At 40.1% G+C, this 26,289-nt stretch overlaps 1 protein-coding gene across 2 annotated transcripts; it reads right to left on the bottom strand.

The window, feature by feature from the left end:
- Positions 1–595: 595 nt before the first annotated feature.
- Positions 596–25,075, bottom strand: znf710b (zinc finger protein 710b). 2 transcript variants are annotated; one of them, XM_086175213.1, is made up of 5 exons: positions 24,946–25,075; positions 6,895–8,466; positions 4,351–4,542; positions 4,042–4,213; positions 596–2,328 (listed from the first exon to the last, which is right to left on the bottom strand). In XM_086175213.1, exons 2-5 carry the CDS (start codon positions 8,422–8,424, stop codon positions 2,147–2,149), a joined length of 2,076 nt encoding a protein of 691 aa, XP_086031339.1. In that variant the 5' UTR covers positions 8,425–8,466; positions 24,946–25,075; the 3' UTR covers positions 596–2,146. The 2 variants fall into 2 exon arrangements, with proteins under 2 accessions (XP_086031339.1, XP_086031338.1); XM_086175212.1 differs by lacking the exon at positions 24,946–25,075 and adding an exon at positions 9,819–9,989.
- Positions 25,076–26,289: the final 1,214 nt, after the last annotated feature.

Here is a 26,289-nt window from a genome sequence, read left to right on the forward strand (position 1 = left end):
CTGATGTTTTGTTATTTAACAGTTCATTCTCAGCCAAAAGTCTTCATAGACCAGCTAACTTTATAACAACACTGAACAGAGAATCTCTCTCTGAAAAAAAGGATAGGATATGAACAAGGTGCCTCTATCAAAAATGACCAGAAATTAGCATTTAGATAGCCTTTTAAATTTGTCTTCCTGGATGAAACTCACATGTAATGTGATCTACAGTCATAAAAGAGCCATATCGCTGAGCAAATTGATCTCTCACGTCCTGGGAAATGAGGTACAGTGGAAGTTTAAGCCCCGCACATTAAAAAGCATGCGTTCAGCAGAGGGGGCCTGAGCCATCAGATCCAGATAAAAACCCCAAAACAACATTTACAGTGCTTCTGGTGAATGAGACAGTCTTTTTTTATCAGTGCAAAATATTTGATTTGAGGCTCACGAGAACACAACCAGTCAAAAGTGTTAAATAAGTCCTAATTGCGGCAATGATGAAAATGGAAGACAGATTAAGGCCAGTTATTTTACCCGCAGGGAATCATGAGTGACACTTCTATGTCCTTTATGAAATCAACCAAAAAAAAAAAGCAACTTAATATTAAAACACCAATTTCATCATTTAAACTAGAGAACCTTTATTAAATAATTCATGGTCAATTTCCATGAGGTCTCAGTTGGATATTCCTCATCTCAAAAAAGAACTAGTAGACCATTCCTCTGGTTAAGTGTGCATATCAAGGCTGACCTGCATGGCAGGACAGGGGGAGCGAACTCTTCCCCGAAACAGAATCACGAACAGTAGGAACGCTGTCACTCCGCTTTCAATTCAGCCACTTCGATGTGTGAGCACAACCTCTTGACAGTCAGAGACTGGCAAGGTATGACTCTTTCTACCTTACTTGAGTGGGATCATATGCATTTCATTTTTTTTTTTTTTTGTCTCATAAGAACAGAAACATCTCAGTTAACAGAGTTGAAAGTGAAGTGAAAACAGACCTCAGTTTAGAGCTGAAACTACAAATAACATTAAAAAAAAACAAAAAACAACCCTCATACTGCTGATTCTCTGTACAAACTACTCCTTCCTCAGTTTGTTTTTTTAACTGACAGCTGTGCAATGTCCATATCAAGAAAACTGCAGTTTACAAAAAAAGAAAACACCTATCAGAAAAAAAGTGTTTTGTTTGTAATAATATTGCCATTATGAGCGTCTGGAAGATTCTACCACCTTATTTCCCCCAGCTCTTCTCCTTGTGACAAATGACTCCTACCAAAAAACTGCCTTCACAGAAAAATGACAGGTTTCAATGAAAAAGTGCTTTGTATTGTTCACTCAGTCATTTAAAAACTAGAGCAGTATACTCACTACACATGATAGATTATTCATGTAAAACATGTGAAACAAAAACATTGGGTAAACATAATGGGCGTTGTTGTGGAAACTTTTGTACAGTAAGAGGGCTTTTACATGTCGAAATGCAGTTTTCTGGTGTCAGCCGACATGGGACAGTAGCAACTTTGGTAGTGAATGCCTGAGAAAGAGAGGCGCGATGAATTACTCGACCAGCCTGTTTCAAATGAGGACTGGGCTGAAAGTAGAATTGAACTGTCAAGCATTCAAACCTATGAAAAAGTTCAATATATAGAGAATAAGTAGCTGACCGTGTTGGAGCTAATCAAATTTATCAAACTGGAAATTAAAAAAAAAAAAAAAAAAAAAAAATACCAGGGCATATATCGGTTGTGAATGCCAAAAATTGAATAACAGCAAACAAATTTCTATCACATCAAATGTAACTGATGGCTCGGTAAATGCAAGGGTTCCCCCCCGCCCCACCCCAGAAAGAGCTGATACATAAACACAACGTACAGATTAGACTGTCCGCCAGCATCTTTGAGTCAGTGGCGTGGTAATCCCAAAAAAGGAGCTCCAGACCGTGTCAACAGTTTCAGTGTCTCTGCTTTCAGCCACAGAGCTGTAACGTCTCCTTTGAAGTGCTTCCCCTTCCGGGCCCCCCGGTCGGAGTCTGTCAGTTGCGTCTCCTCTGGAGGGAGGCCAAAACTTAAAGATAACGCCTTGCCGGTGTCTTTAAAAGGCTTGACAACAACTTTCTAACTTCCTTCAAAAAACGAAAAAACAAAGCAAAGTCTACGCCGGCGTTCAAGGTGTGGTGTAGCTGCTCGTATCCTTCCCAAAGTTGTAATACTCCTCCATGTCCTCCATGTTCGCCGTGGTGAGTTTAGTGAGGTTTTGGGAGCCACCATTGTCCATGTTATCTGGTGATGTGAAGTTGAAGTTCTGTCCCTCATATTCCCCCTGGCTTTCCATTTCCGGGAGAACCTCTGAGAAACAAAACAGAGGGAAAGATGAAAACATTGTTACCGCAATGTTAAGATACTTTGTGACACTTTTCCCATCAGAGAAGCCCATTTCTTTCACATCCTTCCACTATATATCCTTATAGGATTTCAGCGTTTAATGAGTCTAAAAATAATCTTTTTTTTTGTAAAAAAAATATATTGTTGGATAAAAACAGAAGTGTATACATTTTTAACCTTGTGATAATTTTATATGCACATTTTTTTTCCAGTTTGTCTGAACTGCATCCAATCAGGGGAAGAGCATAGCAGAATACAGGAAAAAGAGATATTGTACAATTTTTGGAAACAATGAAAATTATAAGCTGTTATTCTACCACACGTTGCCTTCTTTTTTCAGAATTGGCTTCTATCAATTTTCCTAAAGAATCTTACTTTGTTGTCTTTAAAATGATGCAATATGTTGGCTGAAAATAGCAGATTCATTACCAAATATTAAATGGAGCATTACATGTATCATTAATATGAACAAAATACATCTTGACCCTCCTAAATTACTGAAAAATATACCTTTCAGTTTTTCTTGATTTCAAATATATATAAGCTTAGAGTTCCAGACTGAGCATGGTGCCACACCCCATCAGCCTGCTACTGCTGGGGGATGTTGCCTGTTTTCGTGGTTTGCGTTAGTTCTCCCTCCGTTATCAAAAACATGAAGTGAAACACAGAAGTCTGACTTCTCCCCAGCGTTTAAGTGAGCGACAAGTCTGTGCGTCAGGGCAATGTATTACAGCAAACATTTTCTGTTTCCACTCCTTTGACAGTCATGTTACGGAAGTAATAATCATCCAAACTCTCAAAACTGACAAGAATGTGTTTTACTGCTGTTTATCACCTAATTACATTTTATGGATTAACAGATAAATGAACTTTAGAGATGAAATTTCACCTTGCAATTTCAGTTAATCTGGAATTTTAAAAACAAGGTTTGAAATAAACAATACTTCATACAGCATGACACAATGATATTTTGAATAATTATCCATAAGCAAATCACAGCTTTAAAAACAGATGCTGAAAACTTGCAGCATCTGTTTTTAAAGCTGGGCTTCTGTTTATTTTTCTAACTCACATCCATCGCCATGAAATGCAACAGCACAGCAGTCAAAAGTAACAACCACAGCCATGAAACCCTCAGAACAACAAAACATTTAGATATAAAACCATAAAAAAATACTTGGCATCAATATTGTCATGAAAAAATTGTCAGTGCTATCTAATGTCAATATTGTTCCCACCCAAGTCTGACTAAAGAGGCTGAAATAGCCTTTAATGGCCTTTTTCACAATGTTCTCAAGCTGACCATAGAACACCTCTTTCATATGTGGGTTTCTGTATGAGAGTGCAAGACGGAGAATGGGGAAACATATTATTCCACCTCTGATTTGGTAGTGGAGGTATTCGCAGCTTTAAAATCCTATTTGCGCCTAAGTAACAGACAGATCGGAAGAACAGCTCGTTTATGACAATGGGACACTGTATGAAGCCAAACAGTGTCCCATTGATGGGGTCACTTTGCAGAGTCGCTGTGTAAAAAAAAAAAAAAAAGGCTAATTGGCGTTATAGTTGAAATATGAGATAACGGCCAAAGAAAATAAGTCCTTATAATCAGCCCTCCCTCGAGAAAGAAAGGCGACATAATAGAAAATGGTATCAACAAAGATTGGCAAGCCTCACCTTGTCCCTCTGGTGATACGTCCATCCCGTGTTTAACCTTCATGTGCCGGCTGAGGTTCCCCTTCAGGTTGAACTTACTCGTGCAGTATGGACACTTGAAGGGCTTGCTGCCAGCGTGCAGATGCATGTGGCCCAAGAGGTTGTACATTCTGTTGAAAGACTTGCCGCATACCTGCAAAAAGTTGTAAAGATATTGATGGGAGGAGTTGATTTTTCCCTGTAAAAAGGGTTTATTCTGAACGACTTAAGAAAAAACTCCCGTGAAAAAATCATTGTCTTTTTACAACTCTCTCACGATGTAACACTTGCCTTGCATTTGAAAGGCTTCACGGGCAGGTGGACGATCATGTGGGTTTTAAGCGTCTGTTTCTGGATGAAGCTCTTGAAGCAAACATGACACTGAAATGGCCGCACGCTGTTGTGGATGAGCATGTGTCTCTTCAGGTTTGCAGATAAAGTGAACTCGCGGGAGCAAACGTCACACTTGTGGCCTTTCATCCCCTGTAGAGTGTAAACACAGGAAGGAAGACAGTCATTCAAATAGCCCAACGGTTTCTTTGCCATGTTTCCTAATCAAAAAGAGAAGGAAGTCAGCCTTTGTATTTTCCGTGTCACATCTTCTGCATTATAGAGGGAGGCATCGTTTCGAAATTAGTGATAAGATTTGTGAGCCGCTTCAAAATTGGCCAATCTATTAAATTCAGTAAACAAAGGATAAGATGTTTTATTTATGCCTCAAAGCCCCAAATTCCTGTGCTGGTATTTTTTTAATGATACCAGAACAATACCTCTCTGAATGTTGGCTTCATTTCGTTTACTGTCAGAAATTCACTTAACAAGAGGCACTTGATAGAGATATCAGAGTTTCTTTTATTTTCCAAGATAATATAATTTACTCTTGAGGAATGTTGATTTGTTTTTGTTTGCGTTACTAATAAGTTTATAATCTTTTTTTGCTGTAAATGCAGTAAGACAAGCTAAATTGTTACAATTCCTTTAAACAAAATTGACAAGACTCATGAATGGTTATGAGTAAAAAAATACAGAATGTCTATTGAATAGTCCTAGCCACAAGTTGTAGAGGCAAAAGTAAAGAAAACCTTTTCCTACTTAGTGGACCTCCATCCCTAAAAAAAAATACATGGATGATTATTAACCAATCATAACATGTTTTTAGTCTGTCCTTTAACGTAATGTAAGCTGTTAATTTTGTTTTGGTGATTCTGTCCAGTAGATGAGCCACAGGAAGATTAAGACCTTTGAACAATTCACACAATCTGACAATTGAGGCCTGTGGATGCAAATGGGTTGCACTATGATCTCTACTCTGGAGTCAGTGTCAGCGCAGGAAAAGTGAGACTGAATAGATTCATACTGCGAAAAACAAACACGTATTACAGGTCACAAGCAGGTTGAGCAGACATATCAAGCATGCAGTCAGTCCACCCACTGTCTGCAGAGCTGTAGCGGGCAGCAGGATGGCAAAGGCTTGGTTCAGATAAGGTAACTTATTCCACTGAGACATAACCAATGTTGTTGGGATAACGAATGCTGCTCTAATTTTTTATTTTATTCTACTTTTATTCTATTTATCTGAGTTGGTAAAAGGTGAAATTTAGATTTCAGATATTGGTCGAGATTGAATCTGTTGAATACTTTAAACTGAACAAAAAAGTAGCGCTTTCATAACACAGTGTTTGGAATGCCTCAGCATCCTCACCTGTGTGTGTGTGTGCACGCGCTCTGAGCAAATTTATCTAGAGCTACACTGGTACACTGGAACTGCTGTGTTGTTGTGCAACACAATCCTTGTAAGGGTGCGACAGCAAACATACGCTTTTCTAATTCATCCAATTGGTGCATTTGAAGGGAAGATTTATTCTGAAATATGGCCTGACTGCCTTCTCTTGAAACACTGCTGCCTGTCTCTGTATGCAGAAGAAAAAAAATAAATGTACTTAAAGGATGTTAATATGTAATAGTTACTGTTAAGCGCTGATCAAATAAGTAACTGGATGATGAGACACACAGATGTCTGAAGTGTTTATATATATATTTGCAGCACCTCTTTAAATATTGAATCATATGAATAGTATGAAGTGACCAGGAGAACAGGTCACTATTCTGTCCGAAGAGGATTAGATTCCCCCCTTTAATCCTGATCAATTATCTCGGTAGAAATTATAGGGCTTTCAAAAGTATTCATTTCTTCTGGGTTTGGATTAGTAAAAGAACATTTGCTCTGGCTGTGCGGTGCTAATGATATTATCACTTTATAGCACTGGATATTTTCTCTCTGTAATAGATGTACTGCCCAATTGAAAAATGAAGACTTGTGAGCCAAATATCAAATACATGGTGTTACTAGAAGAAAAAAGCTTCAGCACGTAGCGGGTGTTTCCTCATCAATTTGATCATTTGATAGACAAAACAACAAGCCTAGTTTCCTGCAACTTCTTCTCACATGGTTGCATCAAATGCATCACTGCATTTAATAATGCGTGAGAGTCGGAAAAACAAGCATTAATAAGCATTAATAGAAGGCTTTGAGGCAATCAGATAATTTGGAACCGGCTCTTTGTTTCAATCACCCAAGCAAAGTGCTTTGACAAAAAAATATTAAGAACTGACATCTGTTGTGCTGCTTGCATTGTCATTTGTATTTTAAATCTCCATTAATGATACTTGATAGACTGGGGTCAATATATTCTCCATTATAGGCTCTAGTCCACTTTGGGAAGGCGGATGAGTGAAAGGCTGTTGTGGTCTAGTATTTGGCTTAGTATCCTAATTTGGAAAACACGCTTTAGAATTAGTTTTTCTGTTGATAGTAACAAAAGTCCAAGTCAATACCTTATGAGTAAGTGAATGCTGCCGTAGATGGTGGAGCTGCACAAACTCGAGGCCACACTGGGAGCAGGTGTATGGTCTTGGACTCTGGTGCTTCAAGAGGTGATTCTGAAGTTGGCTCCGGTAGGCAAATGACTTGTTGCATTCAGTGCACTGAAAGGTATGAGGGCCCTGGTGGCTAGTCTGGTGGCGTTTCAGGTGGGCATATGTTGGAAACTCCATGCCACATTGGGAGCAGACATGGCAACGACCACGCTCGTGTTTCACTTCATGCGCTCGTAGCTCACTGGGATAGGCGAAGCCGCGGCGGCAGAAACGGCAGCTGTAAGGTTTGACATCAGTGTGTTGGAGCATGTGCCGCTTTAGGTGGCTGGTCTGAGTGAACCCTTTCTTGCAGACAGTGCACTTGTGGGGCCGTGTACCTTGGTGAGTCAACAGGTGTGTTTGAAGATGACTTGGCTGCTTGAAGAGCTTCCCACAATGGGGACATGCATGCGGTTTGATGCCATTGTGGCCGAGGATGTGTGTGACTAGGTTGTACTTGGAGGTGTATGATTTATCACACATGCGACACTTCCAGCGCTTAAGCCCATCGCCCACATCAACACAGTAGGATTCATCAATCTGGATGTTAATGTCTAGCCGGTCTACTCTGCGGCCGCCATGACGACGAGGGGGCTGTGGATGCTGAGGCTGTTGATGCTGCCCTCCTCCACTCCCATCAGTCCACATCATGCTCTGGCTACCGTCCTCATACTCACTCCCCATTCCCATTTCCCCTGAATCATAACTTCCTACTTCACTAGTTTGAAAATAGCTGCTGATGGCTTCCTCTTGCTGCGTGGGCTTCATCATGCTGTTCCCCTGGTGTTCAACCTCCTCTTCGTCCTCTCGTACACCTCGACCATGGCCCCCCATCGGGCGCTGGCCCTGCAGAGATCTGTGGCCTTGGTCTGCACCTCTGTGGCCGACCTGGGCAGGAGGAGGGTGACCGTGTGTGTTGGCCTGTTGCTGGCTGGATACCTCCCGTGCACACTCTGAACAGTTCTTGTTGGTTCCTCGGAGGGTGGCAGGATCCACCTGGACCAAACCGCCTCTGGGAGCCATATTGTTGAGCATATGAACACATGACGCCAGCCCAGAATTAACCCCTTCCCCTTTCACGTGAGATGAGATCCCATCATTGCCTTGAAGGCTGTGACGATCAGGGCCGACCATTTTCCCATCTGGATGTTGAGGGGGCCCCTGCTGCCACCTCCTTTGACTGCAGCTGGGCTGCATCTGTCCGTCTTCTCCCAAGTTGTCCCCCAGGTAATCGCCGTTGGCTCCAATAAGTTGGTCTGCGTATTCGTAGTCGACTCCGTCTACTGGCGGTGCTGGGGACTCTTTGGGTTCACCTGTGTAGAAGCCGTTAGGTGCAATGGTAGCTCCAAACACTTCATTCTGTGAGATGAGACCTAGCACGGCAGCCTGGGCCAAGGACAGCACAACAACTGGATCTGTTTGTGTGCCTATGTCCACCAGCCTGGCCATTACCTTGGGCTCACATCTACCCAGGCGCCGGCTCGCCTCCTCCTGGAGCAGAAAAAAAAAAACATAACAATATCAGCACATCTGCAATGTATGAAGACATATTTTGACTGCTACGTTTCCACGTCTGCCAGTAAAAAAAGATTAAAAAAAAGACAACTTTATAGCCAGATAGAAATTAAATATAAACAATACAAACACATTAAATGCAGTCTTCAAAGATATTTAGAAACATGACCCAACTCAATCATTGTCTTAGACATGTAAAGCCCAAAGGAAAGCCCTCAGTTCATTAATAAGAATTCAAGAGTAGTGTCATTCATTCTGTTGTTAAGAGACAAATATTGTGTAAGAAACAGGAAATATGATTGTATTGATCATGTCATTGCATCAACATGATGGATACACAAACTCACAAACATACAAAAAAAATTTTGAAATCTTCCAACAGATAAATCTAATTATAAATCAGTCAGCACTCATCTTAACTGCCCAAAAGAAACAAACCTTTAGATCTGGTGACTGAGGGGGAAACTCTGAAACACACCACCCTAATCCAGCGTACTAGCCATGTATAGTTTGTGTGTGTGTGTGTGTGTGTGTGTGTGTCTGTCTGTGAGTGCACTCGTTTGTGTGTGTGTGTCTGTGTGTGTGTATAGGATTAGATGGCCTACTGATCTACACACAAACACACATACGGGGGTGGGTGGGTGGGGGGGGGCTGAGCAAGATTAAGACACAAAAAGAATGGAAAAGAGAGGAGACAAAAACAGAGGACAGTAGAGAGAAAACATGGGAAGAGGAAAAAGCAGAGGGAGAAAGAAGGAGAGAGGGAGGGAGAGGACAGAATGTAGAGGAGCTGAGGGAAAAAAGAACAAGAAAATGAAAGGTAGAGGGAGACTGAGGGGGAGATAAGGAGAAAGGGGAAGGGGAGGGGAGACAGAAGGAGGAAGAAGGAAGGCTGAGAGGGAGGGAGTGGAGTGGAGTGAAAGAGTGAGAGGGTGAGTGTGAGGCAGCAAGCAAAGGAGAGAGAAAGAGCAAGGAGGAGAAAGAAAGATGTGGTGAGAGGGGGAGGTGAGAGACAACATCCAGAGACAAGATGAAAAGAAAATGAATAAATGAAAGCCGGGCAAAATGACAAATCAAATTGAGAGGCAAATTGATGAGGAAGACTCGGGGAAAGCTGTGGAGGGAGAAATTTTGTGTTAATGACAGACCGTTATTATTTCCAGGAAATTGCGAACGGCAACTTTTGAAACAAAGACTATCTAAAAAGTAATCAATGTCTTGAATCGGTGAATCTGATCAGCCCACATTGCCCACCACCTTGGTGAACTACCGCCACACACGCTGCAAGACCGAGCTGACAGCAGCTGACACCATCACAAGAAACTCACCACGCTCCTCCTGTTGTGAGGCTTCAGGTGCTTTAAGGATCTCATTCTTCAGTGCAAGTGCTGAGTGAGGGTAGGCAAACGCTTCAGCTCCTATTTATACATGAGGGATGTGGGGAGGCTGAGCTAACGTGGCTCCTCCCTCCTCCTTCAGCACAGTAGTGACTCTGGTCACACCAGCACACACACATAAAAACACACACACGCACACAAACAAACAAACAAATGATCCTCCGACAACTGTGGCTGAAAGCTTCAAAAGGCAAAGGCTCACACATCAAGAGCATCACTGACTCATCAGGCTCCTTGGTAGCCCGCCGGTGGTTAAGTCACAAGACACACACCTACAACTGAAATCCAAAAATCATATCTATCCAGTATTACCGAACTACCTTGCCGCCTTGCAACCTCGTTCACCCTCCTTCCCTCGATCTCCGTCTATCACTCATTGTCTTTGTTTCTGCATAACCCTGTCTGCCTCTCCTCTTTTATCTGCTTATTCTAGCGTCTCTGTTGCTGAGGTTCTTTTTTCGCTGTGTCTCTTGGCTGTACGAGTGCTGTTTGTATCTTTCACACTTACGTTTATCAATCAAGGTTCGAGTATGAAAAAGTGCTGGGAGATTGTTTTCGTGCACGGACTTCGATACCGGTGTGAGATATGAGAGGGTAAAGAGGCGAGAAAGACATGGTAGGTGACTGACAGAGAGATGAGCAAATGGAAGCAAAAGAGAGAGGATGGAGAGAAGGGGAGGAAAAGAGGGAGTGGAAGGAAAGAATATTGGAGGAAAAGAAATGGGAGGGGGAGACAGTATGAGAGATGGAGAGACAGAGGGGGATGGGAGGATTGGAGCAGAATGTAGTAAAAGAATAAAAAATGAGATATGGGTGAAATGAAGTTACATGAAAAAATTAAAAGAGATAGTGCTACTCATGCATCAGTAATAAATATATATATATATATATATATATATATATATATATATATATATATATATATATATTCAAATATAACCCTGTTCTCCTACATCTACAGCAGCATCACATACACATTTGCACACACAAACAGAATGACACTTCAGGAAACATTAAGGTTGAAATGAAAACAAGTACCAAACTTACTGGTAAATATCTTTTCAAGTCCACTTGCCTGCGCAAACTCAAGAACAAACTGCATTCACAAAGCGATGAGAATGCTGTTAACCTGGTGCTAACAGTGAGCTGAGTGTCACTGCAGTCATACACACACACACACATACACATACACACATGTATGAAACCAGGACTACTTCAAAGCTGCAAATCACAAGATGTAAATTCTAAAGGTAAAATGAGAGACCTCAAGAGCTGGGAAAAAACTTCTAATATGAAACCCTAAATCAACATGTGCTTTCTACTCTTTTTGCAGCAAAACGCAAAGCATATATGACTCTTTTTATCATGCAAACATACAAACCAGCTGCATTGTTAGACCTCTGATGCTGACCTTACAGCTGTTTCTACCTGTTGATGGGCATGATTAATAAGTCATTGTTTGTATGTTGAAGGATCGCAGTGTCAAAAATGTTTGCTCTATTTATATTTAGCTTCTAGCAAATTTCAAGTGCATTTATAAAGTTCAGCAAGCTACTTGTCAGAGATCAGCACAACACCCTGGAACACAATCAAGTGTGAAGGTGTTGAGTGAGAGCTGGCTTTTGTTGATTTGGATACACTGGGTGACGTGACCCCACTGTCCTGATAAAGTGACACTGGTAACAAAAAAGATGGAAAGGACAACAGATTTCAAAGGGATGAATGTATGAGCCAGAATAAGCTTGCCTTTAAAACCTTTATATTCTCCATATATTCTTAGAGTCCTGTCCATGTTCTTCTAACATGAAAAATGGCACCCGAATAAAAAAGTTGGATTTAAATAAGGTGGAAATTGTAGGTTCAGTTGAGTTACATGCTCTTAACTATCAACACGTAATTTAGAAAAACAAATAAACATAAATTGAATCTATAAATAAATTCTTTTCAGTATAAATAAGATTGACCTGATAAGATCATATTGTTTCCTTGTAAATTATGATAATTATGAATACAAGGCTTAAAATCTTGGCTATTTGGGGACTTCCCTCGTCCAAGGTTTTTTTAAGTTTATTGGATCTTTCAAAGAACTCTTTGTTAGCTAAACCAGCCTGTTGACGGATATTTATCAGCAAACCATTTGTACTGTACTGAGAAATTAATTAAAACATCTGGCAAAGCCAAATTTATGCGGCTAACATTGTATCCCTCCAACATGGGTCAGGAATAGTAACGCAGAAGTACTACCTGCGCCTCAGCAACTGAGCCAAGCAGTGGTTCACATCTCATAATGCGATTTGTGGGGTTAGAGTACCCTTGACCTTTTGACAAATTCTAATAAGTTCATCCTCGAGTCTGACTTGATGTTTCCGCCAGATGTAATGGGGCATTCTATAGATACTGCCTTGACAAAAACGGAACGGATGTCCAGTCCCCTGGTCGCAGCTGTCGCACAGCGCAGGATGAGAACTGTATGTATGTGTGCATATATATGTGTGTGTGTTTGTGTGTGTGTGTGTATACACACACACGCACGCGCACGCACGCACGCACACATACATACACACACGCACACACACACACACACACACACACTTTTACATTCAACATTTCATTAGGAAGCCAGGTTTTTCTATTGAGTTGCGCAATGGTCCATACTAAACAGGTATATCCGGTTCGCTCTTCGTTCAAAACAAAGAAAACAGTAAATCCCTATTTTCTTGCCATGATCGTATTATCTAAATTGGTGCATCTAAATCTGATTATGCAAAAACAAATTGGGCAAAAGCTGATGAACTGCCAGTCATTCATCAGTTAACCTTGGAAATAAGTAAGTGCCAAAAATGTCTTCTGACAGTGTTCATACATGATTCATATCAAACTAGCATCTCACAGATCCTAGAAAGAAAAAGTGATATGTTGATAAATGTGGTCCCTGACAACAATTCTCATTAAGCCCCTATATATTCTCGGTTCAGAGGTCTTGTCCCCGGAGGTTTGAAACTGGAAATCCGACAACGCCGCTTACAATAAAATTTTACTTGGCAGACTGCAAAGTGGACCCAAGGTATACTGTCAATCAGAATTTAAGTTTTTTGATAGCTAATCTATGTTTGGCTCTTACATAGTATATAACCCCAAGATAATGATTTATGGCAATACTTATAACTGTAAATAAAGTAAAATGTGTCTGGATGAATCTCAGCCAGAAGGTATATATAACACAGGATTAATGGAGAACTTTTGATTGCTGAACGCATATCAAGACTACATTTACATACTGTAAATGTTACAAAGGCCACCCAGTTAATCAATAAGTCAAGTGACTGAAATCCCCAAAAATTGCTAATCAATTCATATCTGAAAATAATTCATAAGGGAAAAAAACAGATGCCAACAGCTCAAATGAGGGACTTGCTGGTTTTTGTTCTCAAAATGGTATCAATTAGTGTTTAAAGGTTTTGATATTTTAATTACTGCTTAAACAAAACAAGAAATTCCCAATAGACTCCATCATTATTTTATGATATTCAATAGACAAAATAATTCATGTATTAAAAAAGAATCAATTATTCAAAATAACATGAGCTGCAAATCAAAGTGTTGTTTCCAGAAACAATTATTAAAAAAGACCTGCACTCTTCAAACAGAATCTTTGTCATTTAGATCATGATTTTTGATAATCTGATTCATTTGTATGGATCCAGTGTGCAAAAAAAATCCCAAATGATGGATATATTTTAACAGTGAAGTTTGCCCCGTTTTTGTACCTTGACATTTGTGTGGCAGATGCATACTCTTAACTGTTTATTATTGACCAAAATAATGTTTACAGTAACTTGTCTAGTTCTTATATTTATATAATGCTGAAGGTATCAAAGATTAGTTGTGGGGAGTGCTGCTTGGCTGTGTGATTCTTCTTGCATTTTTATTTGCATCAAAACAGCATTTGCTGTTGTTATATTAGTACACAGTGAGTCGTTACCTCCTGTTGCTCTGCATGGGTTGTGTGTTTTGTTGCAATGTTTTTTTTCTTTGTGTCACTGTTGTTATTTTCAGTAACATTCTGTTGTCCTTGTAGTGTACATTTTGAATACTATACGTTTCAAAGCATCTCGCTTTGGAAGCCACTCCTGAAAATTAGCCGGCTGGTAGAAACGTAGATTACTGCATGCCTTTGTGACTAGAAGAAATGTATTTAACACTCTTCAAAAGCTATTAATGTTACGCCAGCATGTTTCACCGCAGCTTTGTTTGTGAAATGAAGAGGTGAGCTAGTGGTAATTCGATTTTTGACAGCAGAGGTAGGATTTTTCAATCGTTTTTTTTTTTTAGATTTAGGTTTGGCGCAGAGGCAAGTTACAGTAAAGGCTGGCTACAGCCTCCAGCTGTACAGCAGGAGTGAGACTGTCCAGTCTAAAAAAGCAAGAGGTGAGACAGTTGCCTTTTTCACCTACTTTATATTCCCAATAGAATGATGGCCGATGAGATTTGTTTTGTGGCCAAGAAGAACTTAAATCACTTGTTGAATATGAGCAAACGTACGCTGGGGTTGCCAGAAACAGTTGGTAAAGGGTTAACCATAAAGGTTAATGACCAAATAAACCACATAAATTGTAAACCTTTTATTTGCCATGTCATAATATAACTGTTGGTGTTGGCACGGATGCCTTTGTTTCATTTGTGATAAAAAATAGATGATTTTTGTCAATAAAGTTTTGTATCCTAAATGTCATAGGGGGGGAGTGTGGTAAACAACAGGATGGAGAGAACATGGAGGAAAGAGAGAGGGAGAAATGGCAGAGGACAAAATGGGGGCATAATGGAAGAAGCAGAGGGAGAGAGGGAGAGAGGGAGAGGGAGAGAGACAGAGAACAGATGATTGCATGGAATGAAAGAGGGATTGAAGGGGGAGGGAGGGGAGGAGATAAAGAGAGCAGGAACGGGAGGGTGAGTGACTGAGTGAAGGAGTGAGTGGGTGAATGAGTGAGTGAAATGGTGGAGAGAGAAGAGAAAGAGAAATGAGGCAGCAGTGGGGGATGGGAGGATGTAGAGGGAGAGCTAGAGAGAGCGAGCAAGAGAAAAGAGAAAGAGAAAAAGAGAGAAAGCGAGAGAGAGAGAGAGAGATGGGGCTGGGAGCAACGTGAGAGCAAGAAAGAGAGAGGGAAGGAGGGGCAGTGTTCAACGTGAGAGAGAGAAAGAGGGAGATAGGCAGAGAGAGAGAAAGAGAGAGAGAGAGTGAAGAGAGGGAGGGGTGACGCGTGATGGAAACTGAGAGCAAAAGAAGAAAAAAGAAAAAGAGTGAGAGAGAGAGAAAGGGAGGGAGGGAGAGAGGGAGAGAGAATGGGAGTGAGGAGGAAAGAGAAACAGAAAGAGGGGGAGGGGAAGAGAGCTGGAGAGAGAAAAACAGAAAAAGGTAGAAAAATGGGGAGCAAGCGAGGGATAGAGAGAACACAAAGCATATCTCACTATTTTGTGGCTCCACAAACATGGCTGCAGTAAAGGAAACGTCTTTCCCTCTCGCAGACAGACAGACCCCAATAAACCATGGGGTGATCACAATGCTAATCACAGCAGTTGCATCCAGGTGTAAAAATGATGAGTTGAATGATATTTTTAGCTTCAAATAAAGGAAGTAATGTACTGATTACCTCGACTCCTTATGGCCAAGATACACCCAATATTTCATACATGTTCTCTAACACTCACCTTGGCTGTCACCTTAACATATTAGAGCCCAACTAATGAATCATTCAACTAATTTTATTGGGCACTACTGGTATTCTGCAGATATATCATAGATATATATGCTTCCTGATATGGAAACTTTAGAGATCAATGCTTTATATGTAAACTATTTGATCAGTTTGATTCATATTCAATTTCCGTTGGCATAAGACTGGACTGCATTGTTGTTTCAGGGTTGCTATAATCGGCTGGATCTAAGTGGTAAGGTCAATATAGGACGTCTAATCTATTGGTTTGATTTTCAATGTTGACACCAGCCAATATTGACACTGAATTGTGAACTGGCCAAATTCAGAAAAACTGAAAGTGAGCATAAGCTGAATCTGTAATTTTAACACTGAGTCCAAACACTGGGATGTTAATGTTGATCTGATATATACATACATATCAGGATATACATACATGATGTCGATCCTTTTAATCAAAACAACTGGTCATTTTGGTGTCTCGCAGATGTTAACACTGGCTAGTTGAGATTATTTGACCGAATCAGTAAAAAAAACCCTTCTCTGAAAACATTCAAAGTCTATGTAAAATCTCAAGAGAATACAGAAATGTCAATTTTTCAAGAAAATGCTTATTACGACTGCTTGTGTAATCAATACCTGCATTTTTTATACTTTTAATCCTTGGGTTTGATGTGCTTCAAATGTAAAGAGTATCAACACACATTCATTATTGAACATTTTTTTGACCACAATTAGAAGGGAGAGCTTGGAGAAATTACTATTTGGTTTGGTGATTTCATCATATTCAAACAGTACCTCAATTCTATATAAAACTGGATGGTGAAATATGATTTTATACCCTTTACATGACAAACAGGCTAAGGCATATTTAGAAATTTGTGTATTGGCATGTCTACTGATAAGTAACCAGACACTGCTGTTGAAGTAATAAATCATAGACAGCTATTGTTTCCTTTCTCATTGCTAACAGACAATCAAGCTGGGCTGAAACTATGCAACCCGGTCCAACTTATCCCAGGCGGCATATCCAAGAGGGGCTGAAATTGCACAAATACAAACCCAAGTATGAATGGTCCCGTGCACATAAATATAATTTAACTTACAAATGGGTGTGTAACTGATAACACCCACCAGCATATCACTGAAGTTTGACGCTCCATCGATGTGTCGTACGCATCAACAGACTGGGCAGCCACGGTCCTTTTCAAAAACCATTGCAAATCAATGATGAAAAATATTTATGCTTTATGATGCATTGGAACTGATTTGGTTTAGCCAAAAAAAACTTAATGCAAAAAAAAAAAAAAAAAAAAAATCACACTTTGAGTTCAAAATATGCAGCGCCATATGCAGCGTCTAATGCCCACTGGTTAGAGAAAAAGAAAAACACCAGCACTGGCACAGAATACGAGACGGAGTCCAGATAGCGAGAGAGGACTAGACACACACAGCTGCAAGGCAGGGATTTATATTAAGTTTGACAGATCAATAAAACTGTGAATCCAAGTGGATAAATTAGGGCTGGGCAAAATATGGTTGTATTTTGATAATCACCCTACTGTGAAACGGCATCATGTCTTTTAAGTATTTATATAGATCATCTTGACTCATAATTTTGCTGCCATAAATTTATGCTGTAATACAAATAGAAGATTGGAATGCTTCCAAACTGATTTTTGAAATATGAGGTCAAAATGACAATTGCATTGAAAGTATCACACTACCATCACGATATCGCACCACTCATTATTGTGTTTAAAATTTAAAATATGTGAGAAAACTTGTTTTTCCATATTCCTTTGAACTAAAACACAAAACCACATGATTTTGAATGTAAAACTAAACACACACACAGACAAGAAATAAAACAGAAATATAAGCTGGACATCATAAATATTGAGTGCTGTGGAAGAAAGTGAAATGGAAAAATAACTCTTCTTAAAATCAAATCCAGCCAAGATAAGCAAGCAAATGACTGATGGGAGTCCAGTGCAGATTACAGGAATTTACTTGGTGGTGATCATTTCAAGGTCCAAATATTACTGTAGGAGTTTGTAAAACACTAAAACAGCTAAACTGGGAATATATCCATAGAACATGATTCCATGAATGATAACGTCGCACAGTGATATTAACATCTGCAAATACGCTACCGCTAACAAAATCTTAGATTGCAAGATAATTGAGTCTTGAGACCATACATGTCTCTTCTGCCCCCAAGTGGCTATGGACAATCGGATAATGCTTTTTTTGAAAAATAAGATTACCACGAATCGTTATTTGTAACACACCTGATATTAGGTGTAAATATTAGACTTTAAGTACCATTGCTGCAAAACAATACAACTAGGATGTTAAATCTTGTCAGGTCAGAAAATACTTGATGGACACGTTGTCCCGATATTTCATTTTTCTTTGATCAATATTTCAGTGTAGTTTCATACCATTAATATCGCAAGATTATTTTTTGGTGTTTTATCCCTATCATGGTTTTGGTGTCATTTTTGACATTTGGGAGTAAAATGCTTGATAGAAACTTCTTCTAATGCAACACAAAAAGTTAGTGTAAAGTTCATTGGGTATTAAATTGAGAACTACAAAAACGCGTTTCGTGCCTAATTAAGAAAAATACACTTTTTTCAACTGATCCCTGGTTAAGGTTGGCTATCAAAAGCAAGAATACTGTAGTCCAGTATCAATATTACATTAATATTAACCTGGACACCGTCACAAAACCATTAGAAAATGTTCATACTTGATGTTAATTTGGGTTATCTCTTTTGAGGACACTTGTATTAGCCATAATTATGGTCTGGGTTATTTTATAACAAAAACTGTCACTTGACACCTGTAAAAAAAGGAGGAACATTGAAAACTCTGTTGCCTTCCCTCAGACAAAAAAAAATTAAATAGTTGCTTTTTAATCTGGACAGGCACATCAGAAACTTTACAGAGCAACGACAGACACTGATGTCGGCTTCCTGATTGAGTCTGATCACTCAAGGCGTTCTTTCCCCATCACATGCATATCGCACAATCCCAAATGGTGCCCATAAAGGCGGCTTATAATAAGTGGTTTGCTGTAATATGGCACACACAAAAAGCAATTCCCATTCAATTTTAATTTACATGAACCATTTTTTCCTGCTCTCATTCCAATCTGCAGAATATATTGAAGCAGCTTCAGACGGACTATTCAACATCTGCTTGATACCTGCAACCTGAGCAATAACAGGAGTCAAAGGGACACTGTTAAAATGGCTAGTCAGTGTTTGAGTCCCAGGAGGAGAAAAAAAACAACCTTGATCTAGCACAGCTCAACATACATGACTGACCATTAAAGAAATGACAGGCAGCACTAAAGGCTCAAATATCCTCTGCAATATATTAAACTGAAAAGAAATATTGAAATAGAAGAACTGTGCATCAGACAGGGTCTTGTGGGGAAAACTCACTAAAAAATCCTTCAGCTCCACTTATTCCTCAGCATTCAAATATCCAGGATATCTAGATAGAATTTTATTTGAATTTACAAATTGAATTGCTCTGTTGGTGAACTGGTGGCTTCACCAGATTTTCAGTAACAATGAACAAACTGAGGTCAATGAACGCAAAAAAGATCTGATCACACATCACTGTGCACAAAAAGTCAGAATTAATATTTCACATTTTATTTCAGTTTATGATTTAAAAAATCTAAAAAAAATGTGAAAGTGAAATATTATAGCCAGCAAATAATATTGCCACAAACATTTGTTAATCTTACATTAGCAATCTGAAGACACATACAGAAGAAACAGAGTCCAGACGTCCAATGGAACTTAATGCAAAGAGTCACATCTGGACTCATTTATTAAATCTGCAACAACAACATACTGACGACAGCCTGACAAAAAAAAACTACCTTGGATCAGGAAACACAGTTAACGCAAAAAAATGCATAACTGACGACTCAAATGATTTGCATTTTAATGATCTTTTGATATTCAAATGTCATTTTCCGGTAGCCAGTATTGACATTCCTGTTCTACTGAGAGAATCTCCAACATTCGCTAATGGAAATTAATAAAAACCCATTTTAACTGAAGGACCTCAATCCTTTCAAAAACATTTTGAAGGTACACATACCAAAGAGGATGGTGCTGCTTTCATTCCCTCCTAATGCTCCAAACACCTACCCTGCACTTTGTCATTTGAGCTCACTGGGCAGGAAAAGCCCCACTAGTTTCTCATGGTGCTTTCAAATACTTTATGCTTGCTTGGAATTCTCAATGCAAAGCATTCAAAAAGCATCAACCGAGGCAGCTAAGGAGAGGGAAAACAAAACCATAACCTACTACTGTTTGTAAACCAACAAAGTAACAGTTAACATTTAATGCATATAAATGCTGGAGCAAAACATGTACACGGGGTAACTTAAGATAATGTTAAATCCGTTGTTTCCTGTCAAATCACATTACGATTAGCACTGCTTATTCAAATTTACTGATCTGAATGCTGCAGCATCACAAAGACAGCGCATCACGTTGGCAGCGAGCCAGCTGCATTTCTCCCTATTGGTGGTCCGTGTAGCTGGGCACCGAGGAAAAAACTAGACCAGCCGTGTAAAAATATGCAGCACGGGCCAGTGCGGTCAGCTCCACTAGTCAGTGTCGCAGCTTTGGTGTATTATAATGGAAACATTCTGTGTCATAACTGAGAAGCTGAAGCCTGAGTGTGCACAGTGCCAAGACTGAAGCCTCTGCCCCTTACAGACTCAGACGGTACGAATGAGATGGCTGAGGGAATGAAACAGAGACACAACAGAAACCCCACATGCACAATACAAGTTCATACACACGAATGCACACACGCTCTGCTAAAATTACATTTATGAGGGCATGAATTAGGCCACGGCTCTATACTATCCTATATCAGGAAGTGTTACATTTGTAGAGTGAAGAGAGGGTTGCACTGACGGGAAAGATACAAGCTGAGAACGGTTACCTGTACAACACAACACAACTGTCTAGATACACAACATATTATCCGATTCTGACTCCATGGACAGACTAACAATCAGAATACGCTTACTGATGAGGAAACTGTTTTCATTTCACGTGGGGCCTTAATATTCAATGAATATAATTTCCACTGTGAAATAATTAACAGATTGCACATCAAAAATACACGCATACACATAAGAGCTAATCTTCTGCACCAAGGGAATTTAGCAGGATTTTGGGGGTTTGATGGGCCCAAACCAACTCACCAGACATCTAGCAACAACTTCACACGGCAAAAGCAGGCAAAGACTGCACTTGTTCAAACCAGCAGCGAGACGAAAACTGACAGGCATGACTCACACCTAATAAGAATTACATTCTGGATTTGTCTGCTAAAAACTCCTGCATGCATAGCTTGAAATAAATCCCCAGACTGAGAATCCACGGCCTATCTCAAAACAACCTGTTTTCATTCTTACAGGCAGACAGTTATATTCCCATTTATTTTCATGATACGGGGTAATATATGTTGTTTTGCATTGATTTCAATAGATTGAGATTTGACATTCATCTTTAGAAAATCGTAAATGCATTAAATGCAAATGGTTAGTGTTAATTCATTACTGTTGGTTTTTTGACTTTTTTAACATTTGAGCTGCATTTAATGTTATCAAGGTAAAATATTTAATCATATTTTAGTATTAGATAGCCTGTAAACAATCTGCAGCACTGGACACCATTTTTAAGAGCGAATTCTTTCATTCTTATTTTGATCCTCCGCCGAGGGTCACAGTGGGGCTACTGCCAATCCCAATCCCATGGTGGGGTACAAGCTGGACGGGTTTCCACTCAGTCACAGAGCCACTCATTGAGACACGCAAACATTTACTGCGACAGCATTATAAGATGAAAATGAAAATCGAGTTAATGTTGAAAACTTGATACTGGACTTGAAACTGGCAAATCCTATAAGTCAAATGCAAGGGACTTTTTTTGGACATTTGGAAACACTGAATTTAGGTTATTCAATCTAAGGTAACACAGCATAAACATCAGGCTATGGCCACAACCTACATTCAACAAAATAACTTGGTGTTTGTTGGTGTCCAGACGGTTGCCTATTCAGGCTATAAATATTTACATCCAAATTTTTGCCCTGTCAAGTTTTTATAGCAATCTCAGCAGAAATATTGATGTCTATGGGAAATGCCAATGCCAACTGGTAAAATTAGCTGAATGTTACGATGATATGGTTCTTTATCAGGATGTTGCCATTAGTGACTGAAATGGTGCCAATCCTGCACAGACTTTAAACATCAATCATTTTGATTCACCATGGCACCCGCACTGATAATATAGTGACAACACAGCAAAACTGCAGGCAAACAACAAAATAACTCTTTCTCAACATTGAAAACAAGCAAGTTGCATTTATTATTAAATGGCTTTTCAGACTGAACTGTTGGCCCGCTTTAGAAAGCACAGTGAAGACAAGCTTTGTGACTGTCATGCCAATGCTTATAGCTTTGTTGCATCTAAACATGTTCCCTTAACACCACACAGAAAACCTGGAATTACAAACAGGAGGTTGCTCAGTGTGGCCCGGCACATCAACCTCTGTGCTTCCAGAAACATCAGCCCCCCCCTCTTTTTTTTTTAACCCTGCCTCCAGCACAGCAGAGCCCTGCAATGTGCTGACACCATCATCAGCTATTCTAAACCTTTCACTACAGATGTATTCCCACATGCTGATAAAGGGGATCTAAAAGACAAAAAAGGAGGAATTTACACTTATCTTGATTTAGAAGAGACGCGTCTAGAAATGTTGGTTTAACATCTCCCCAACATTCAAATGTTGTCCTGATGAGTTTTCAGCATGGCTCTGCTGAACCTCATGGAACAGCATCGCCCTGCTGATGATCCGCAGAGGAATGGCTGCCAGTCCTCTGAGTAGCATACAGATTGAGCAGTAATAGCAGCGGCCTAACAACACATTATTGATCCAAACTCAGTTTCATCAGTCATGGCTATGCACCTGGAGCCAACCAAATGTTTTAAGAATGTAGTTTTACTTTTAGAGGCTGTTTCTAGGGTATATTGACCCTACAAATCACAAATGTATGAATCTGTTTTAGACTGAACTCGAAATGTTACACAGAAACTATTAAGAGTTTGGTGTGCATTGTTGTATGTTGGTGAAATCATTTCATGAACCATGACCTGAAACCACCCTCATTATAGCCTAATATGCTGCTTATTCATCAATGTAAATATTGCAACTAGGAAATAGTGTCTAGATTTGTTTATTCTGGTTCCAAATAAAGCTTATGGGAATTGAAATATTCAGAATCAAGTATCATTCAGGCTCTAATAATTCTTATAAACTGGAACTGATGAGATATTAGCAGCATTTTGTTTTAGACCCGCCATGCTTTGCTATTCACAATTTTTAAAAACACATTTCGTCATCACTATGGTGAATTTGAGAGCCTACGGCTTAACGCATTGACAAAATGTACTAAATTTATCAAAAGTACATCTCATTATGTTTGACAATGTTTATCTGTTACAAGAGTCAGATTTCTGCTTTACACAGAACTACTTGAAACACTTAATACTGTTGAAAAGTCAAACAAAGAGCTGCACTGGATGTCAATTTTGACATCCAAAAGATGTCGGCTTGGCATCAGACCGGCATTAAATTTGAATTTAAAAAGCAACATCGGTATGAAAAAGTAAATGCCGATGGATTTATTGAGTGAGAAGCATTTTAGAAAAAAAGACCTCAGATGATATCACTAGTGTGGTAGTTGAGCTTTTGGGCAGCTGATGTTGCTACAGCTGGTGAGCTGCTGAGAAATTCTAAAAAGAGCCAAGTTCCCAGGTAGAGGTGGAAACGGTAGTAAATAAACATCATGCAGTTTGAAAAGAGCAGAAAAAAGAGGCAAGAGCTCAGTCTTAATAGCTGCAATGAAACACGTGATGATGGCAAAAGGCCACAGCAATGGCACAGTTGACGCCCAAGTGGGTCAAGTTAGTGTCACTTCAGGACGTCTGCTGATCGGTTTGAGAAACAAGAGAGAAAATAAAAAATCTGCATAGCGGTCATTTAAGTGTTTCCATCTCAATGGCCATCAAACAGATGATCCACAAACCACAAGGGGAGGTCTTTTATCACCAGCGGCCGCACAAGTGTTCTGACACACGACTACATCAGAGCTTCTGGGCGGCCAAATGCTGTGCACACTGTGTACCATCCGGACCCTATGACGCCGCGTTGTAGGTATGCTGGAGTTCATGGGGGTTCCTCCTCATAAGGAACCCAATGCATACAATCTCATGCATCCTAATGCATACAATAACATAGAACGGGGACCAGTGCGCGTTATTAACAAGCAATGCGAGATGCTAAGCTTTATATATCAAGATACCCCTTGCCCGTCGTTGATCTCTCGACGCAGCAGAAAGAGCAACCAGGGCTCCGGGTCACGTCTGCTGCAGTGCCGTCTCACCCGTGCGTGACCGAAAGCAGCGTGGCCTTGGCCGAGAGCGCACGGCTGGCTGGCACTAGTGCCAGCTTAAAATAATAATAATAATAAAAAAAACTTAAAAATTAAAGAGAAAACTTGCGCTGTATCTTTAAAAGAAAAAAAGCCCGACAACTGAACGGCAAAACTTTGTTGGAGACGCGGGGTTATCGGTAGACATGCTGGCATCTCTAAACCCCCCATCCTTCCTCCACCTCCTCCCCGTCTCGTTGGGTTGCGGAGCGGGGATTAGTGATGGACGGACTCGGGCTAATGTGGCCTGGTGTTCGGAGCCCTTCTCCCGCTGTATGCGACTCCTTCTCCCCGGTCTCTCCATCTCCTCCACCCCCCTTCTCCCTCCCTTCCCTTCCCTCCTCCTCCTCCTCCTCCTCTCTACGCCATCTGTTTGTGGCATGAGAAAATGTGGAAGTAGAAAAAAAATAAATAGAAAGGCTAAATTTTGGCTTTACTTGCTGACCCAGATCGACCGTCGGTTAATTGGGGAAGCGCCGGTGAAAGGGAAAAAAAAAGCCCGCACCGGAAGACCCCCGCGGATGAACGGCCGTACACACACACACACACACACACACACACACACACACACACACACACACACACACACACACACACACACACACACACACGCGGGCGAGTACGTGTTGTAGTCTGGTCAGGAGGAATTTAATAAGTTACGGTTGAAACACTCCTGGCCGGGGCCGGACAAGTCATCGCCCCGACAGCGACATACTCCCATCTATTGTCCCCCCCCCCCCTCCTTCGCTGCCGCCGCCGCCGCCAGCCCACGAAGAGAAGCGTTAAGGTTGTAACTCACCTGGTTCCAAAAGCGGTTTATGGTGGCGACGTGATCACGGTTAATTTTAATGAGTGGAAAACAGAAACAACGGCGGGTCCCCGTTGTGTGTGAAGCAGGAAGGAGGGAAGGGAAGGGAAGGGAAGAGGGGGCTGACGTGAATGAATAAACAACCGAGCTCCTCCTCAACGCCACAAGTAAAAAAAACGTAATGTGCACGACAGGCCAACAACAACAACAACAACAAAAAAACACTCTCGTACGTTCTTTTAAACATTATCCTTACCAAGGGTTTATTTGATATAATATTTTTGTTCGCAGTGGCTTCGTAACCTTTGCTACTAGCTATTATGCTACTCCTGAAGCTTGGTGAGTCACGTGTGAGCGGACGGGCTTTGGGGTAAACGCGTTCCGCACTTTGATTTATGTGCATTTTATCTTTTTTATTTTGAAAAAGGATGTTCAAGTAATCTGTTGGATATTTAACTGTTTAAAGCATTCGGGTTTGTTTGTTGTTTTTTTTAATCACATTTGCAAATATAATCCACTAGGCGGCACTATTGATGTTCATGGGGTGGCACTGTTTGTCTCAGCAGATTTGACTGCTGGGACCAGCCTCACCACCATCACCACATGGGAGTAAAGTCATTGTTTCTTCACTTAAATGTTCTTTGAAAAAGTGCAGTTCTTCCAACTGAATTCGTGACATTGATATTATTTTGCAGTTATTTGCTGGTCCCCAAAATCCAAATAATGTACGTGCTGTGGAGAAACACAATGCCTTGGGGTCACTGTCAGAAAACAAGGCATATTAAGTCCAGCAAATCCCTTTTCAGCAAGACAAAAAAAAATTGCATATTTATATGATGTTTTAATGAGAGACCATGATGATGGTTATTCTTATTGTCGCGTGTGGCTGGTCAATAGTTAATGCAAGAACATTTTATTTGAGTTTTGAAAAATAATCCTTTGTTGCATTTGAAAACTGTGACACCAACACTGTTATGTTACACAATATGATTCAAGATTCAAATTATAGATTGTCATATATACAGCATGGAAACATGTTTACCTGTAAATGAAATGCTCATTTTGCATTCAACAATGAAGTCAGATAGGTAGCAAAAAAAAAAAAAAAAAAACAGAATAAATAATAAGCACATTTATTAGATGTGCCCAGATGTAAGATGTAAACAGTGCAAAGAAATGAAAACAGTGTATATCAGAAAGCACAAAAAAGTCACTGCAAGGTGTCAACCATCGAAAAATAAAATTGTTAAATATGTTTTTGTTTGCAGAGAGAACCATTCAGAATTCTTATGTTAAAATTACAACTTTTCCACAAGACGACAGGCATGAACTGTT

This window comes from Fistularia commersonii, chromosome 27, assembly GCF_037954325.1.
Source record: "Fistularia commersonii isolate RoL2024-O1a breed Wild chromosome 27, RoL_Fcom_v1.0, whole genome shotgun sequence".
Classification (NCBI taxonomy): Eukaryota; Metazoa; Chordata; class Actinopteri; order Syngnathiformes; family Fistulariidae; genus Fistularia; species Fistularia commersonii.

Excerpts from the sequence above, each read along its gene's own strand:
- znf710b (XM_086175212.1), bottom strand. The coding sequence starts at position 9,863 with ATGAGATCCTTAAAGCACCTGAAGCCTCACAACAGGAGGAGCGTG. Across the intron at positions 4,543-6,894 it reads AGCATTCACTTACTCATAAG|GGGATGAAAGGCCACAAGTG; the intron begins GTATTGACTTGG and ends TACACTCTACAG. Across the intron at positions 4,214-4,350 it reads TGAAGCCTTTCAAATGCAAG|GTATGCGGCAAGTCTTTCAA; the intron begins GCAAGTGTTACA and ends AACTTTTTGCAG.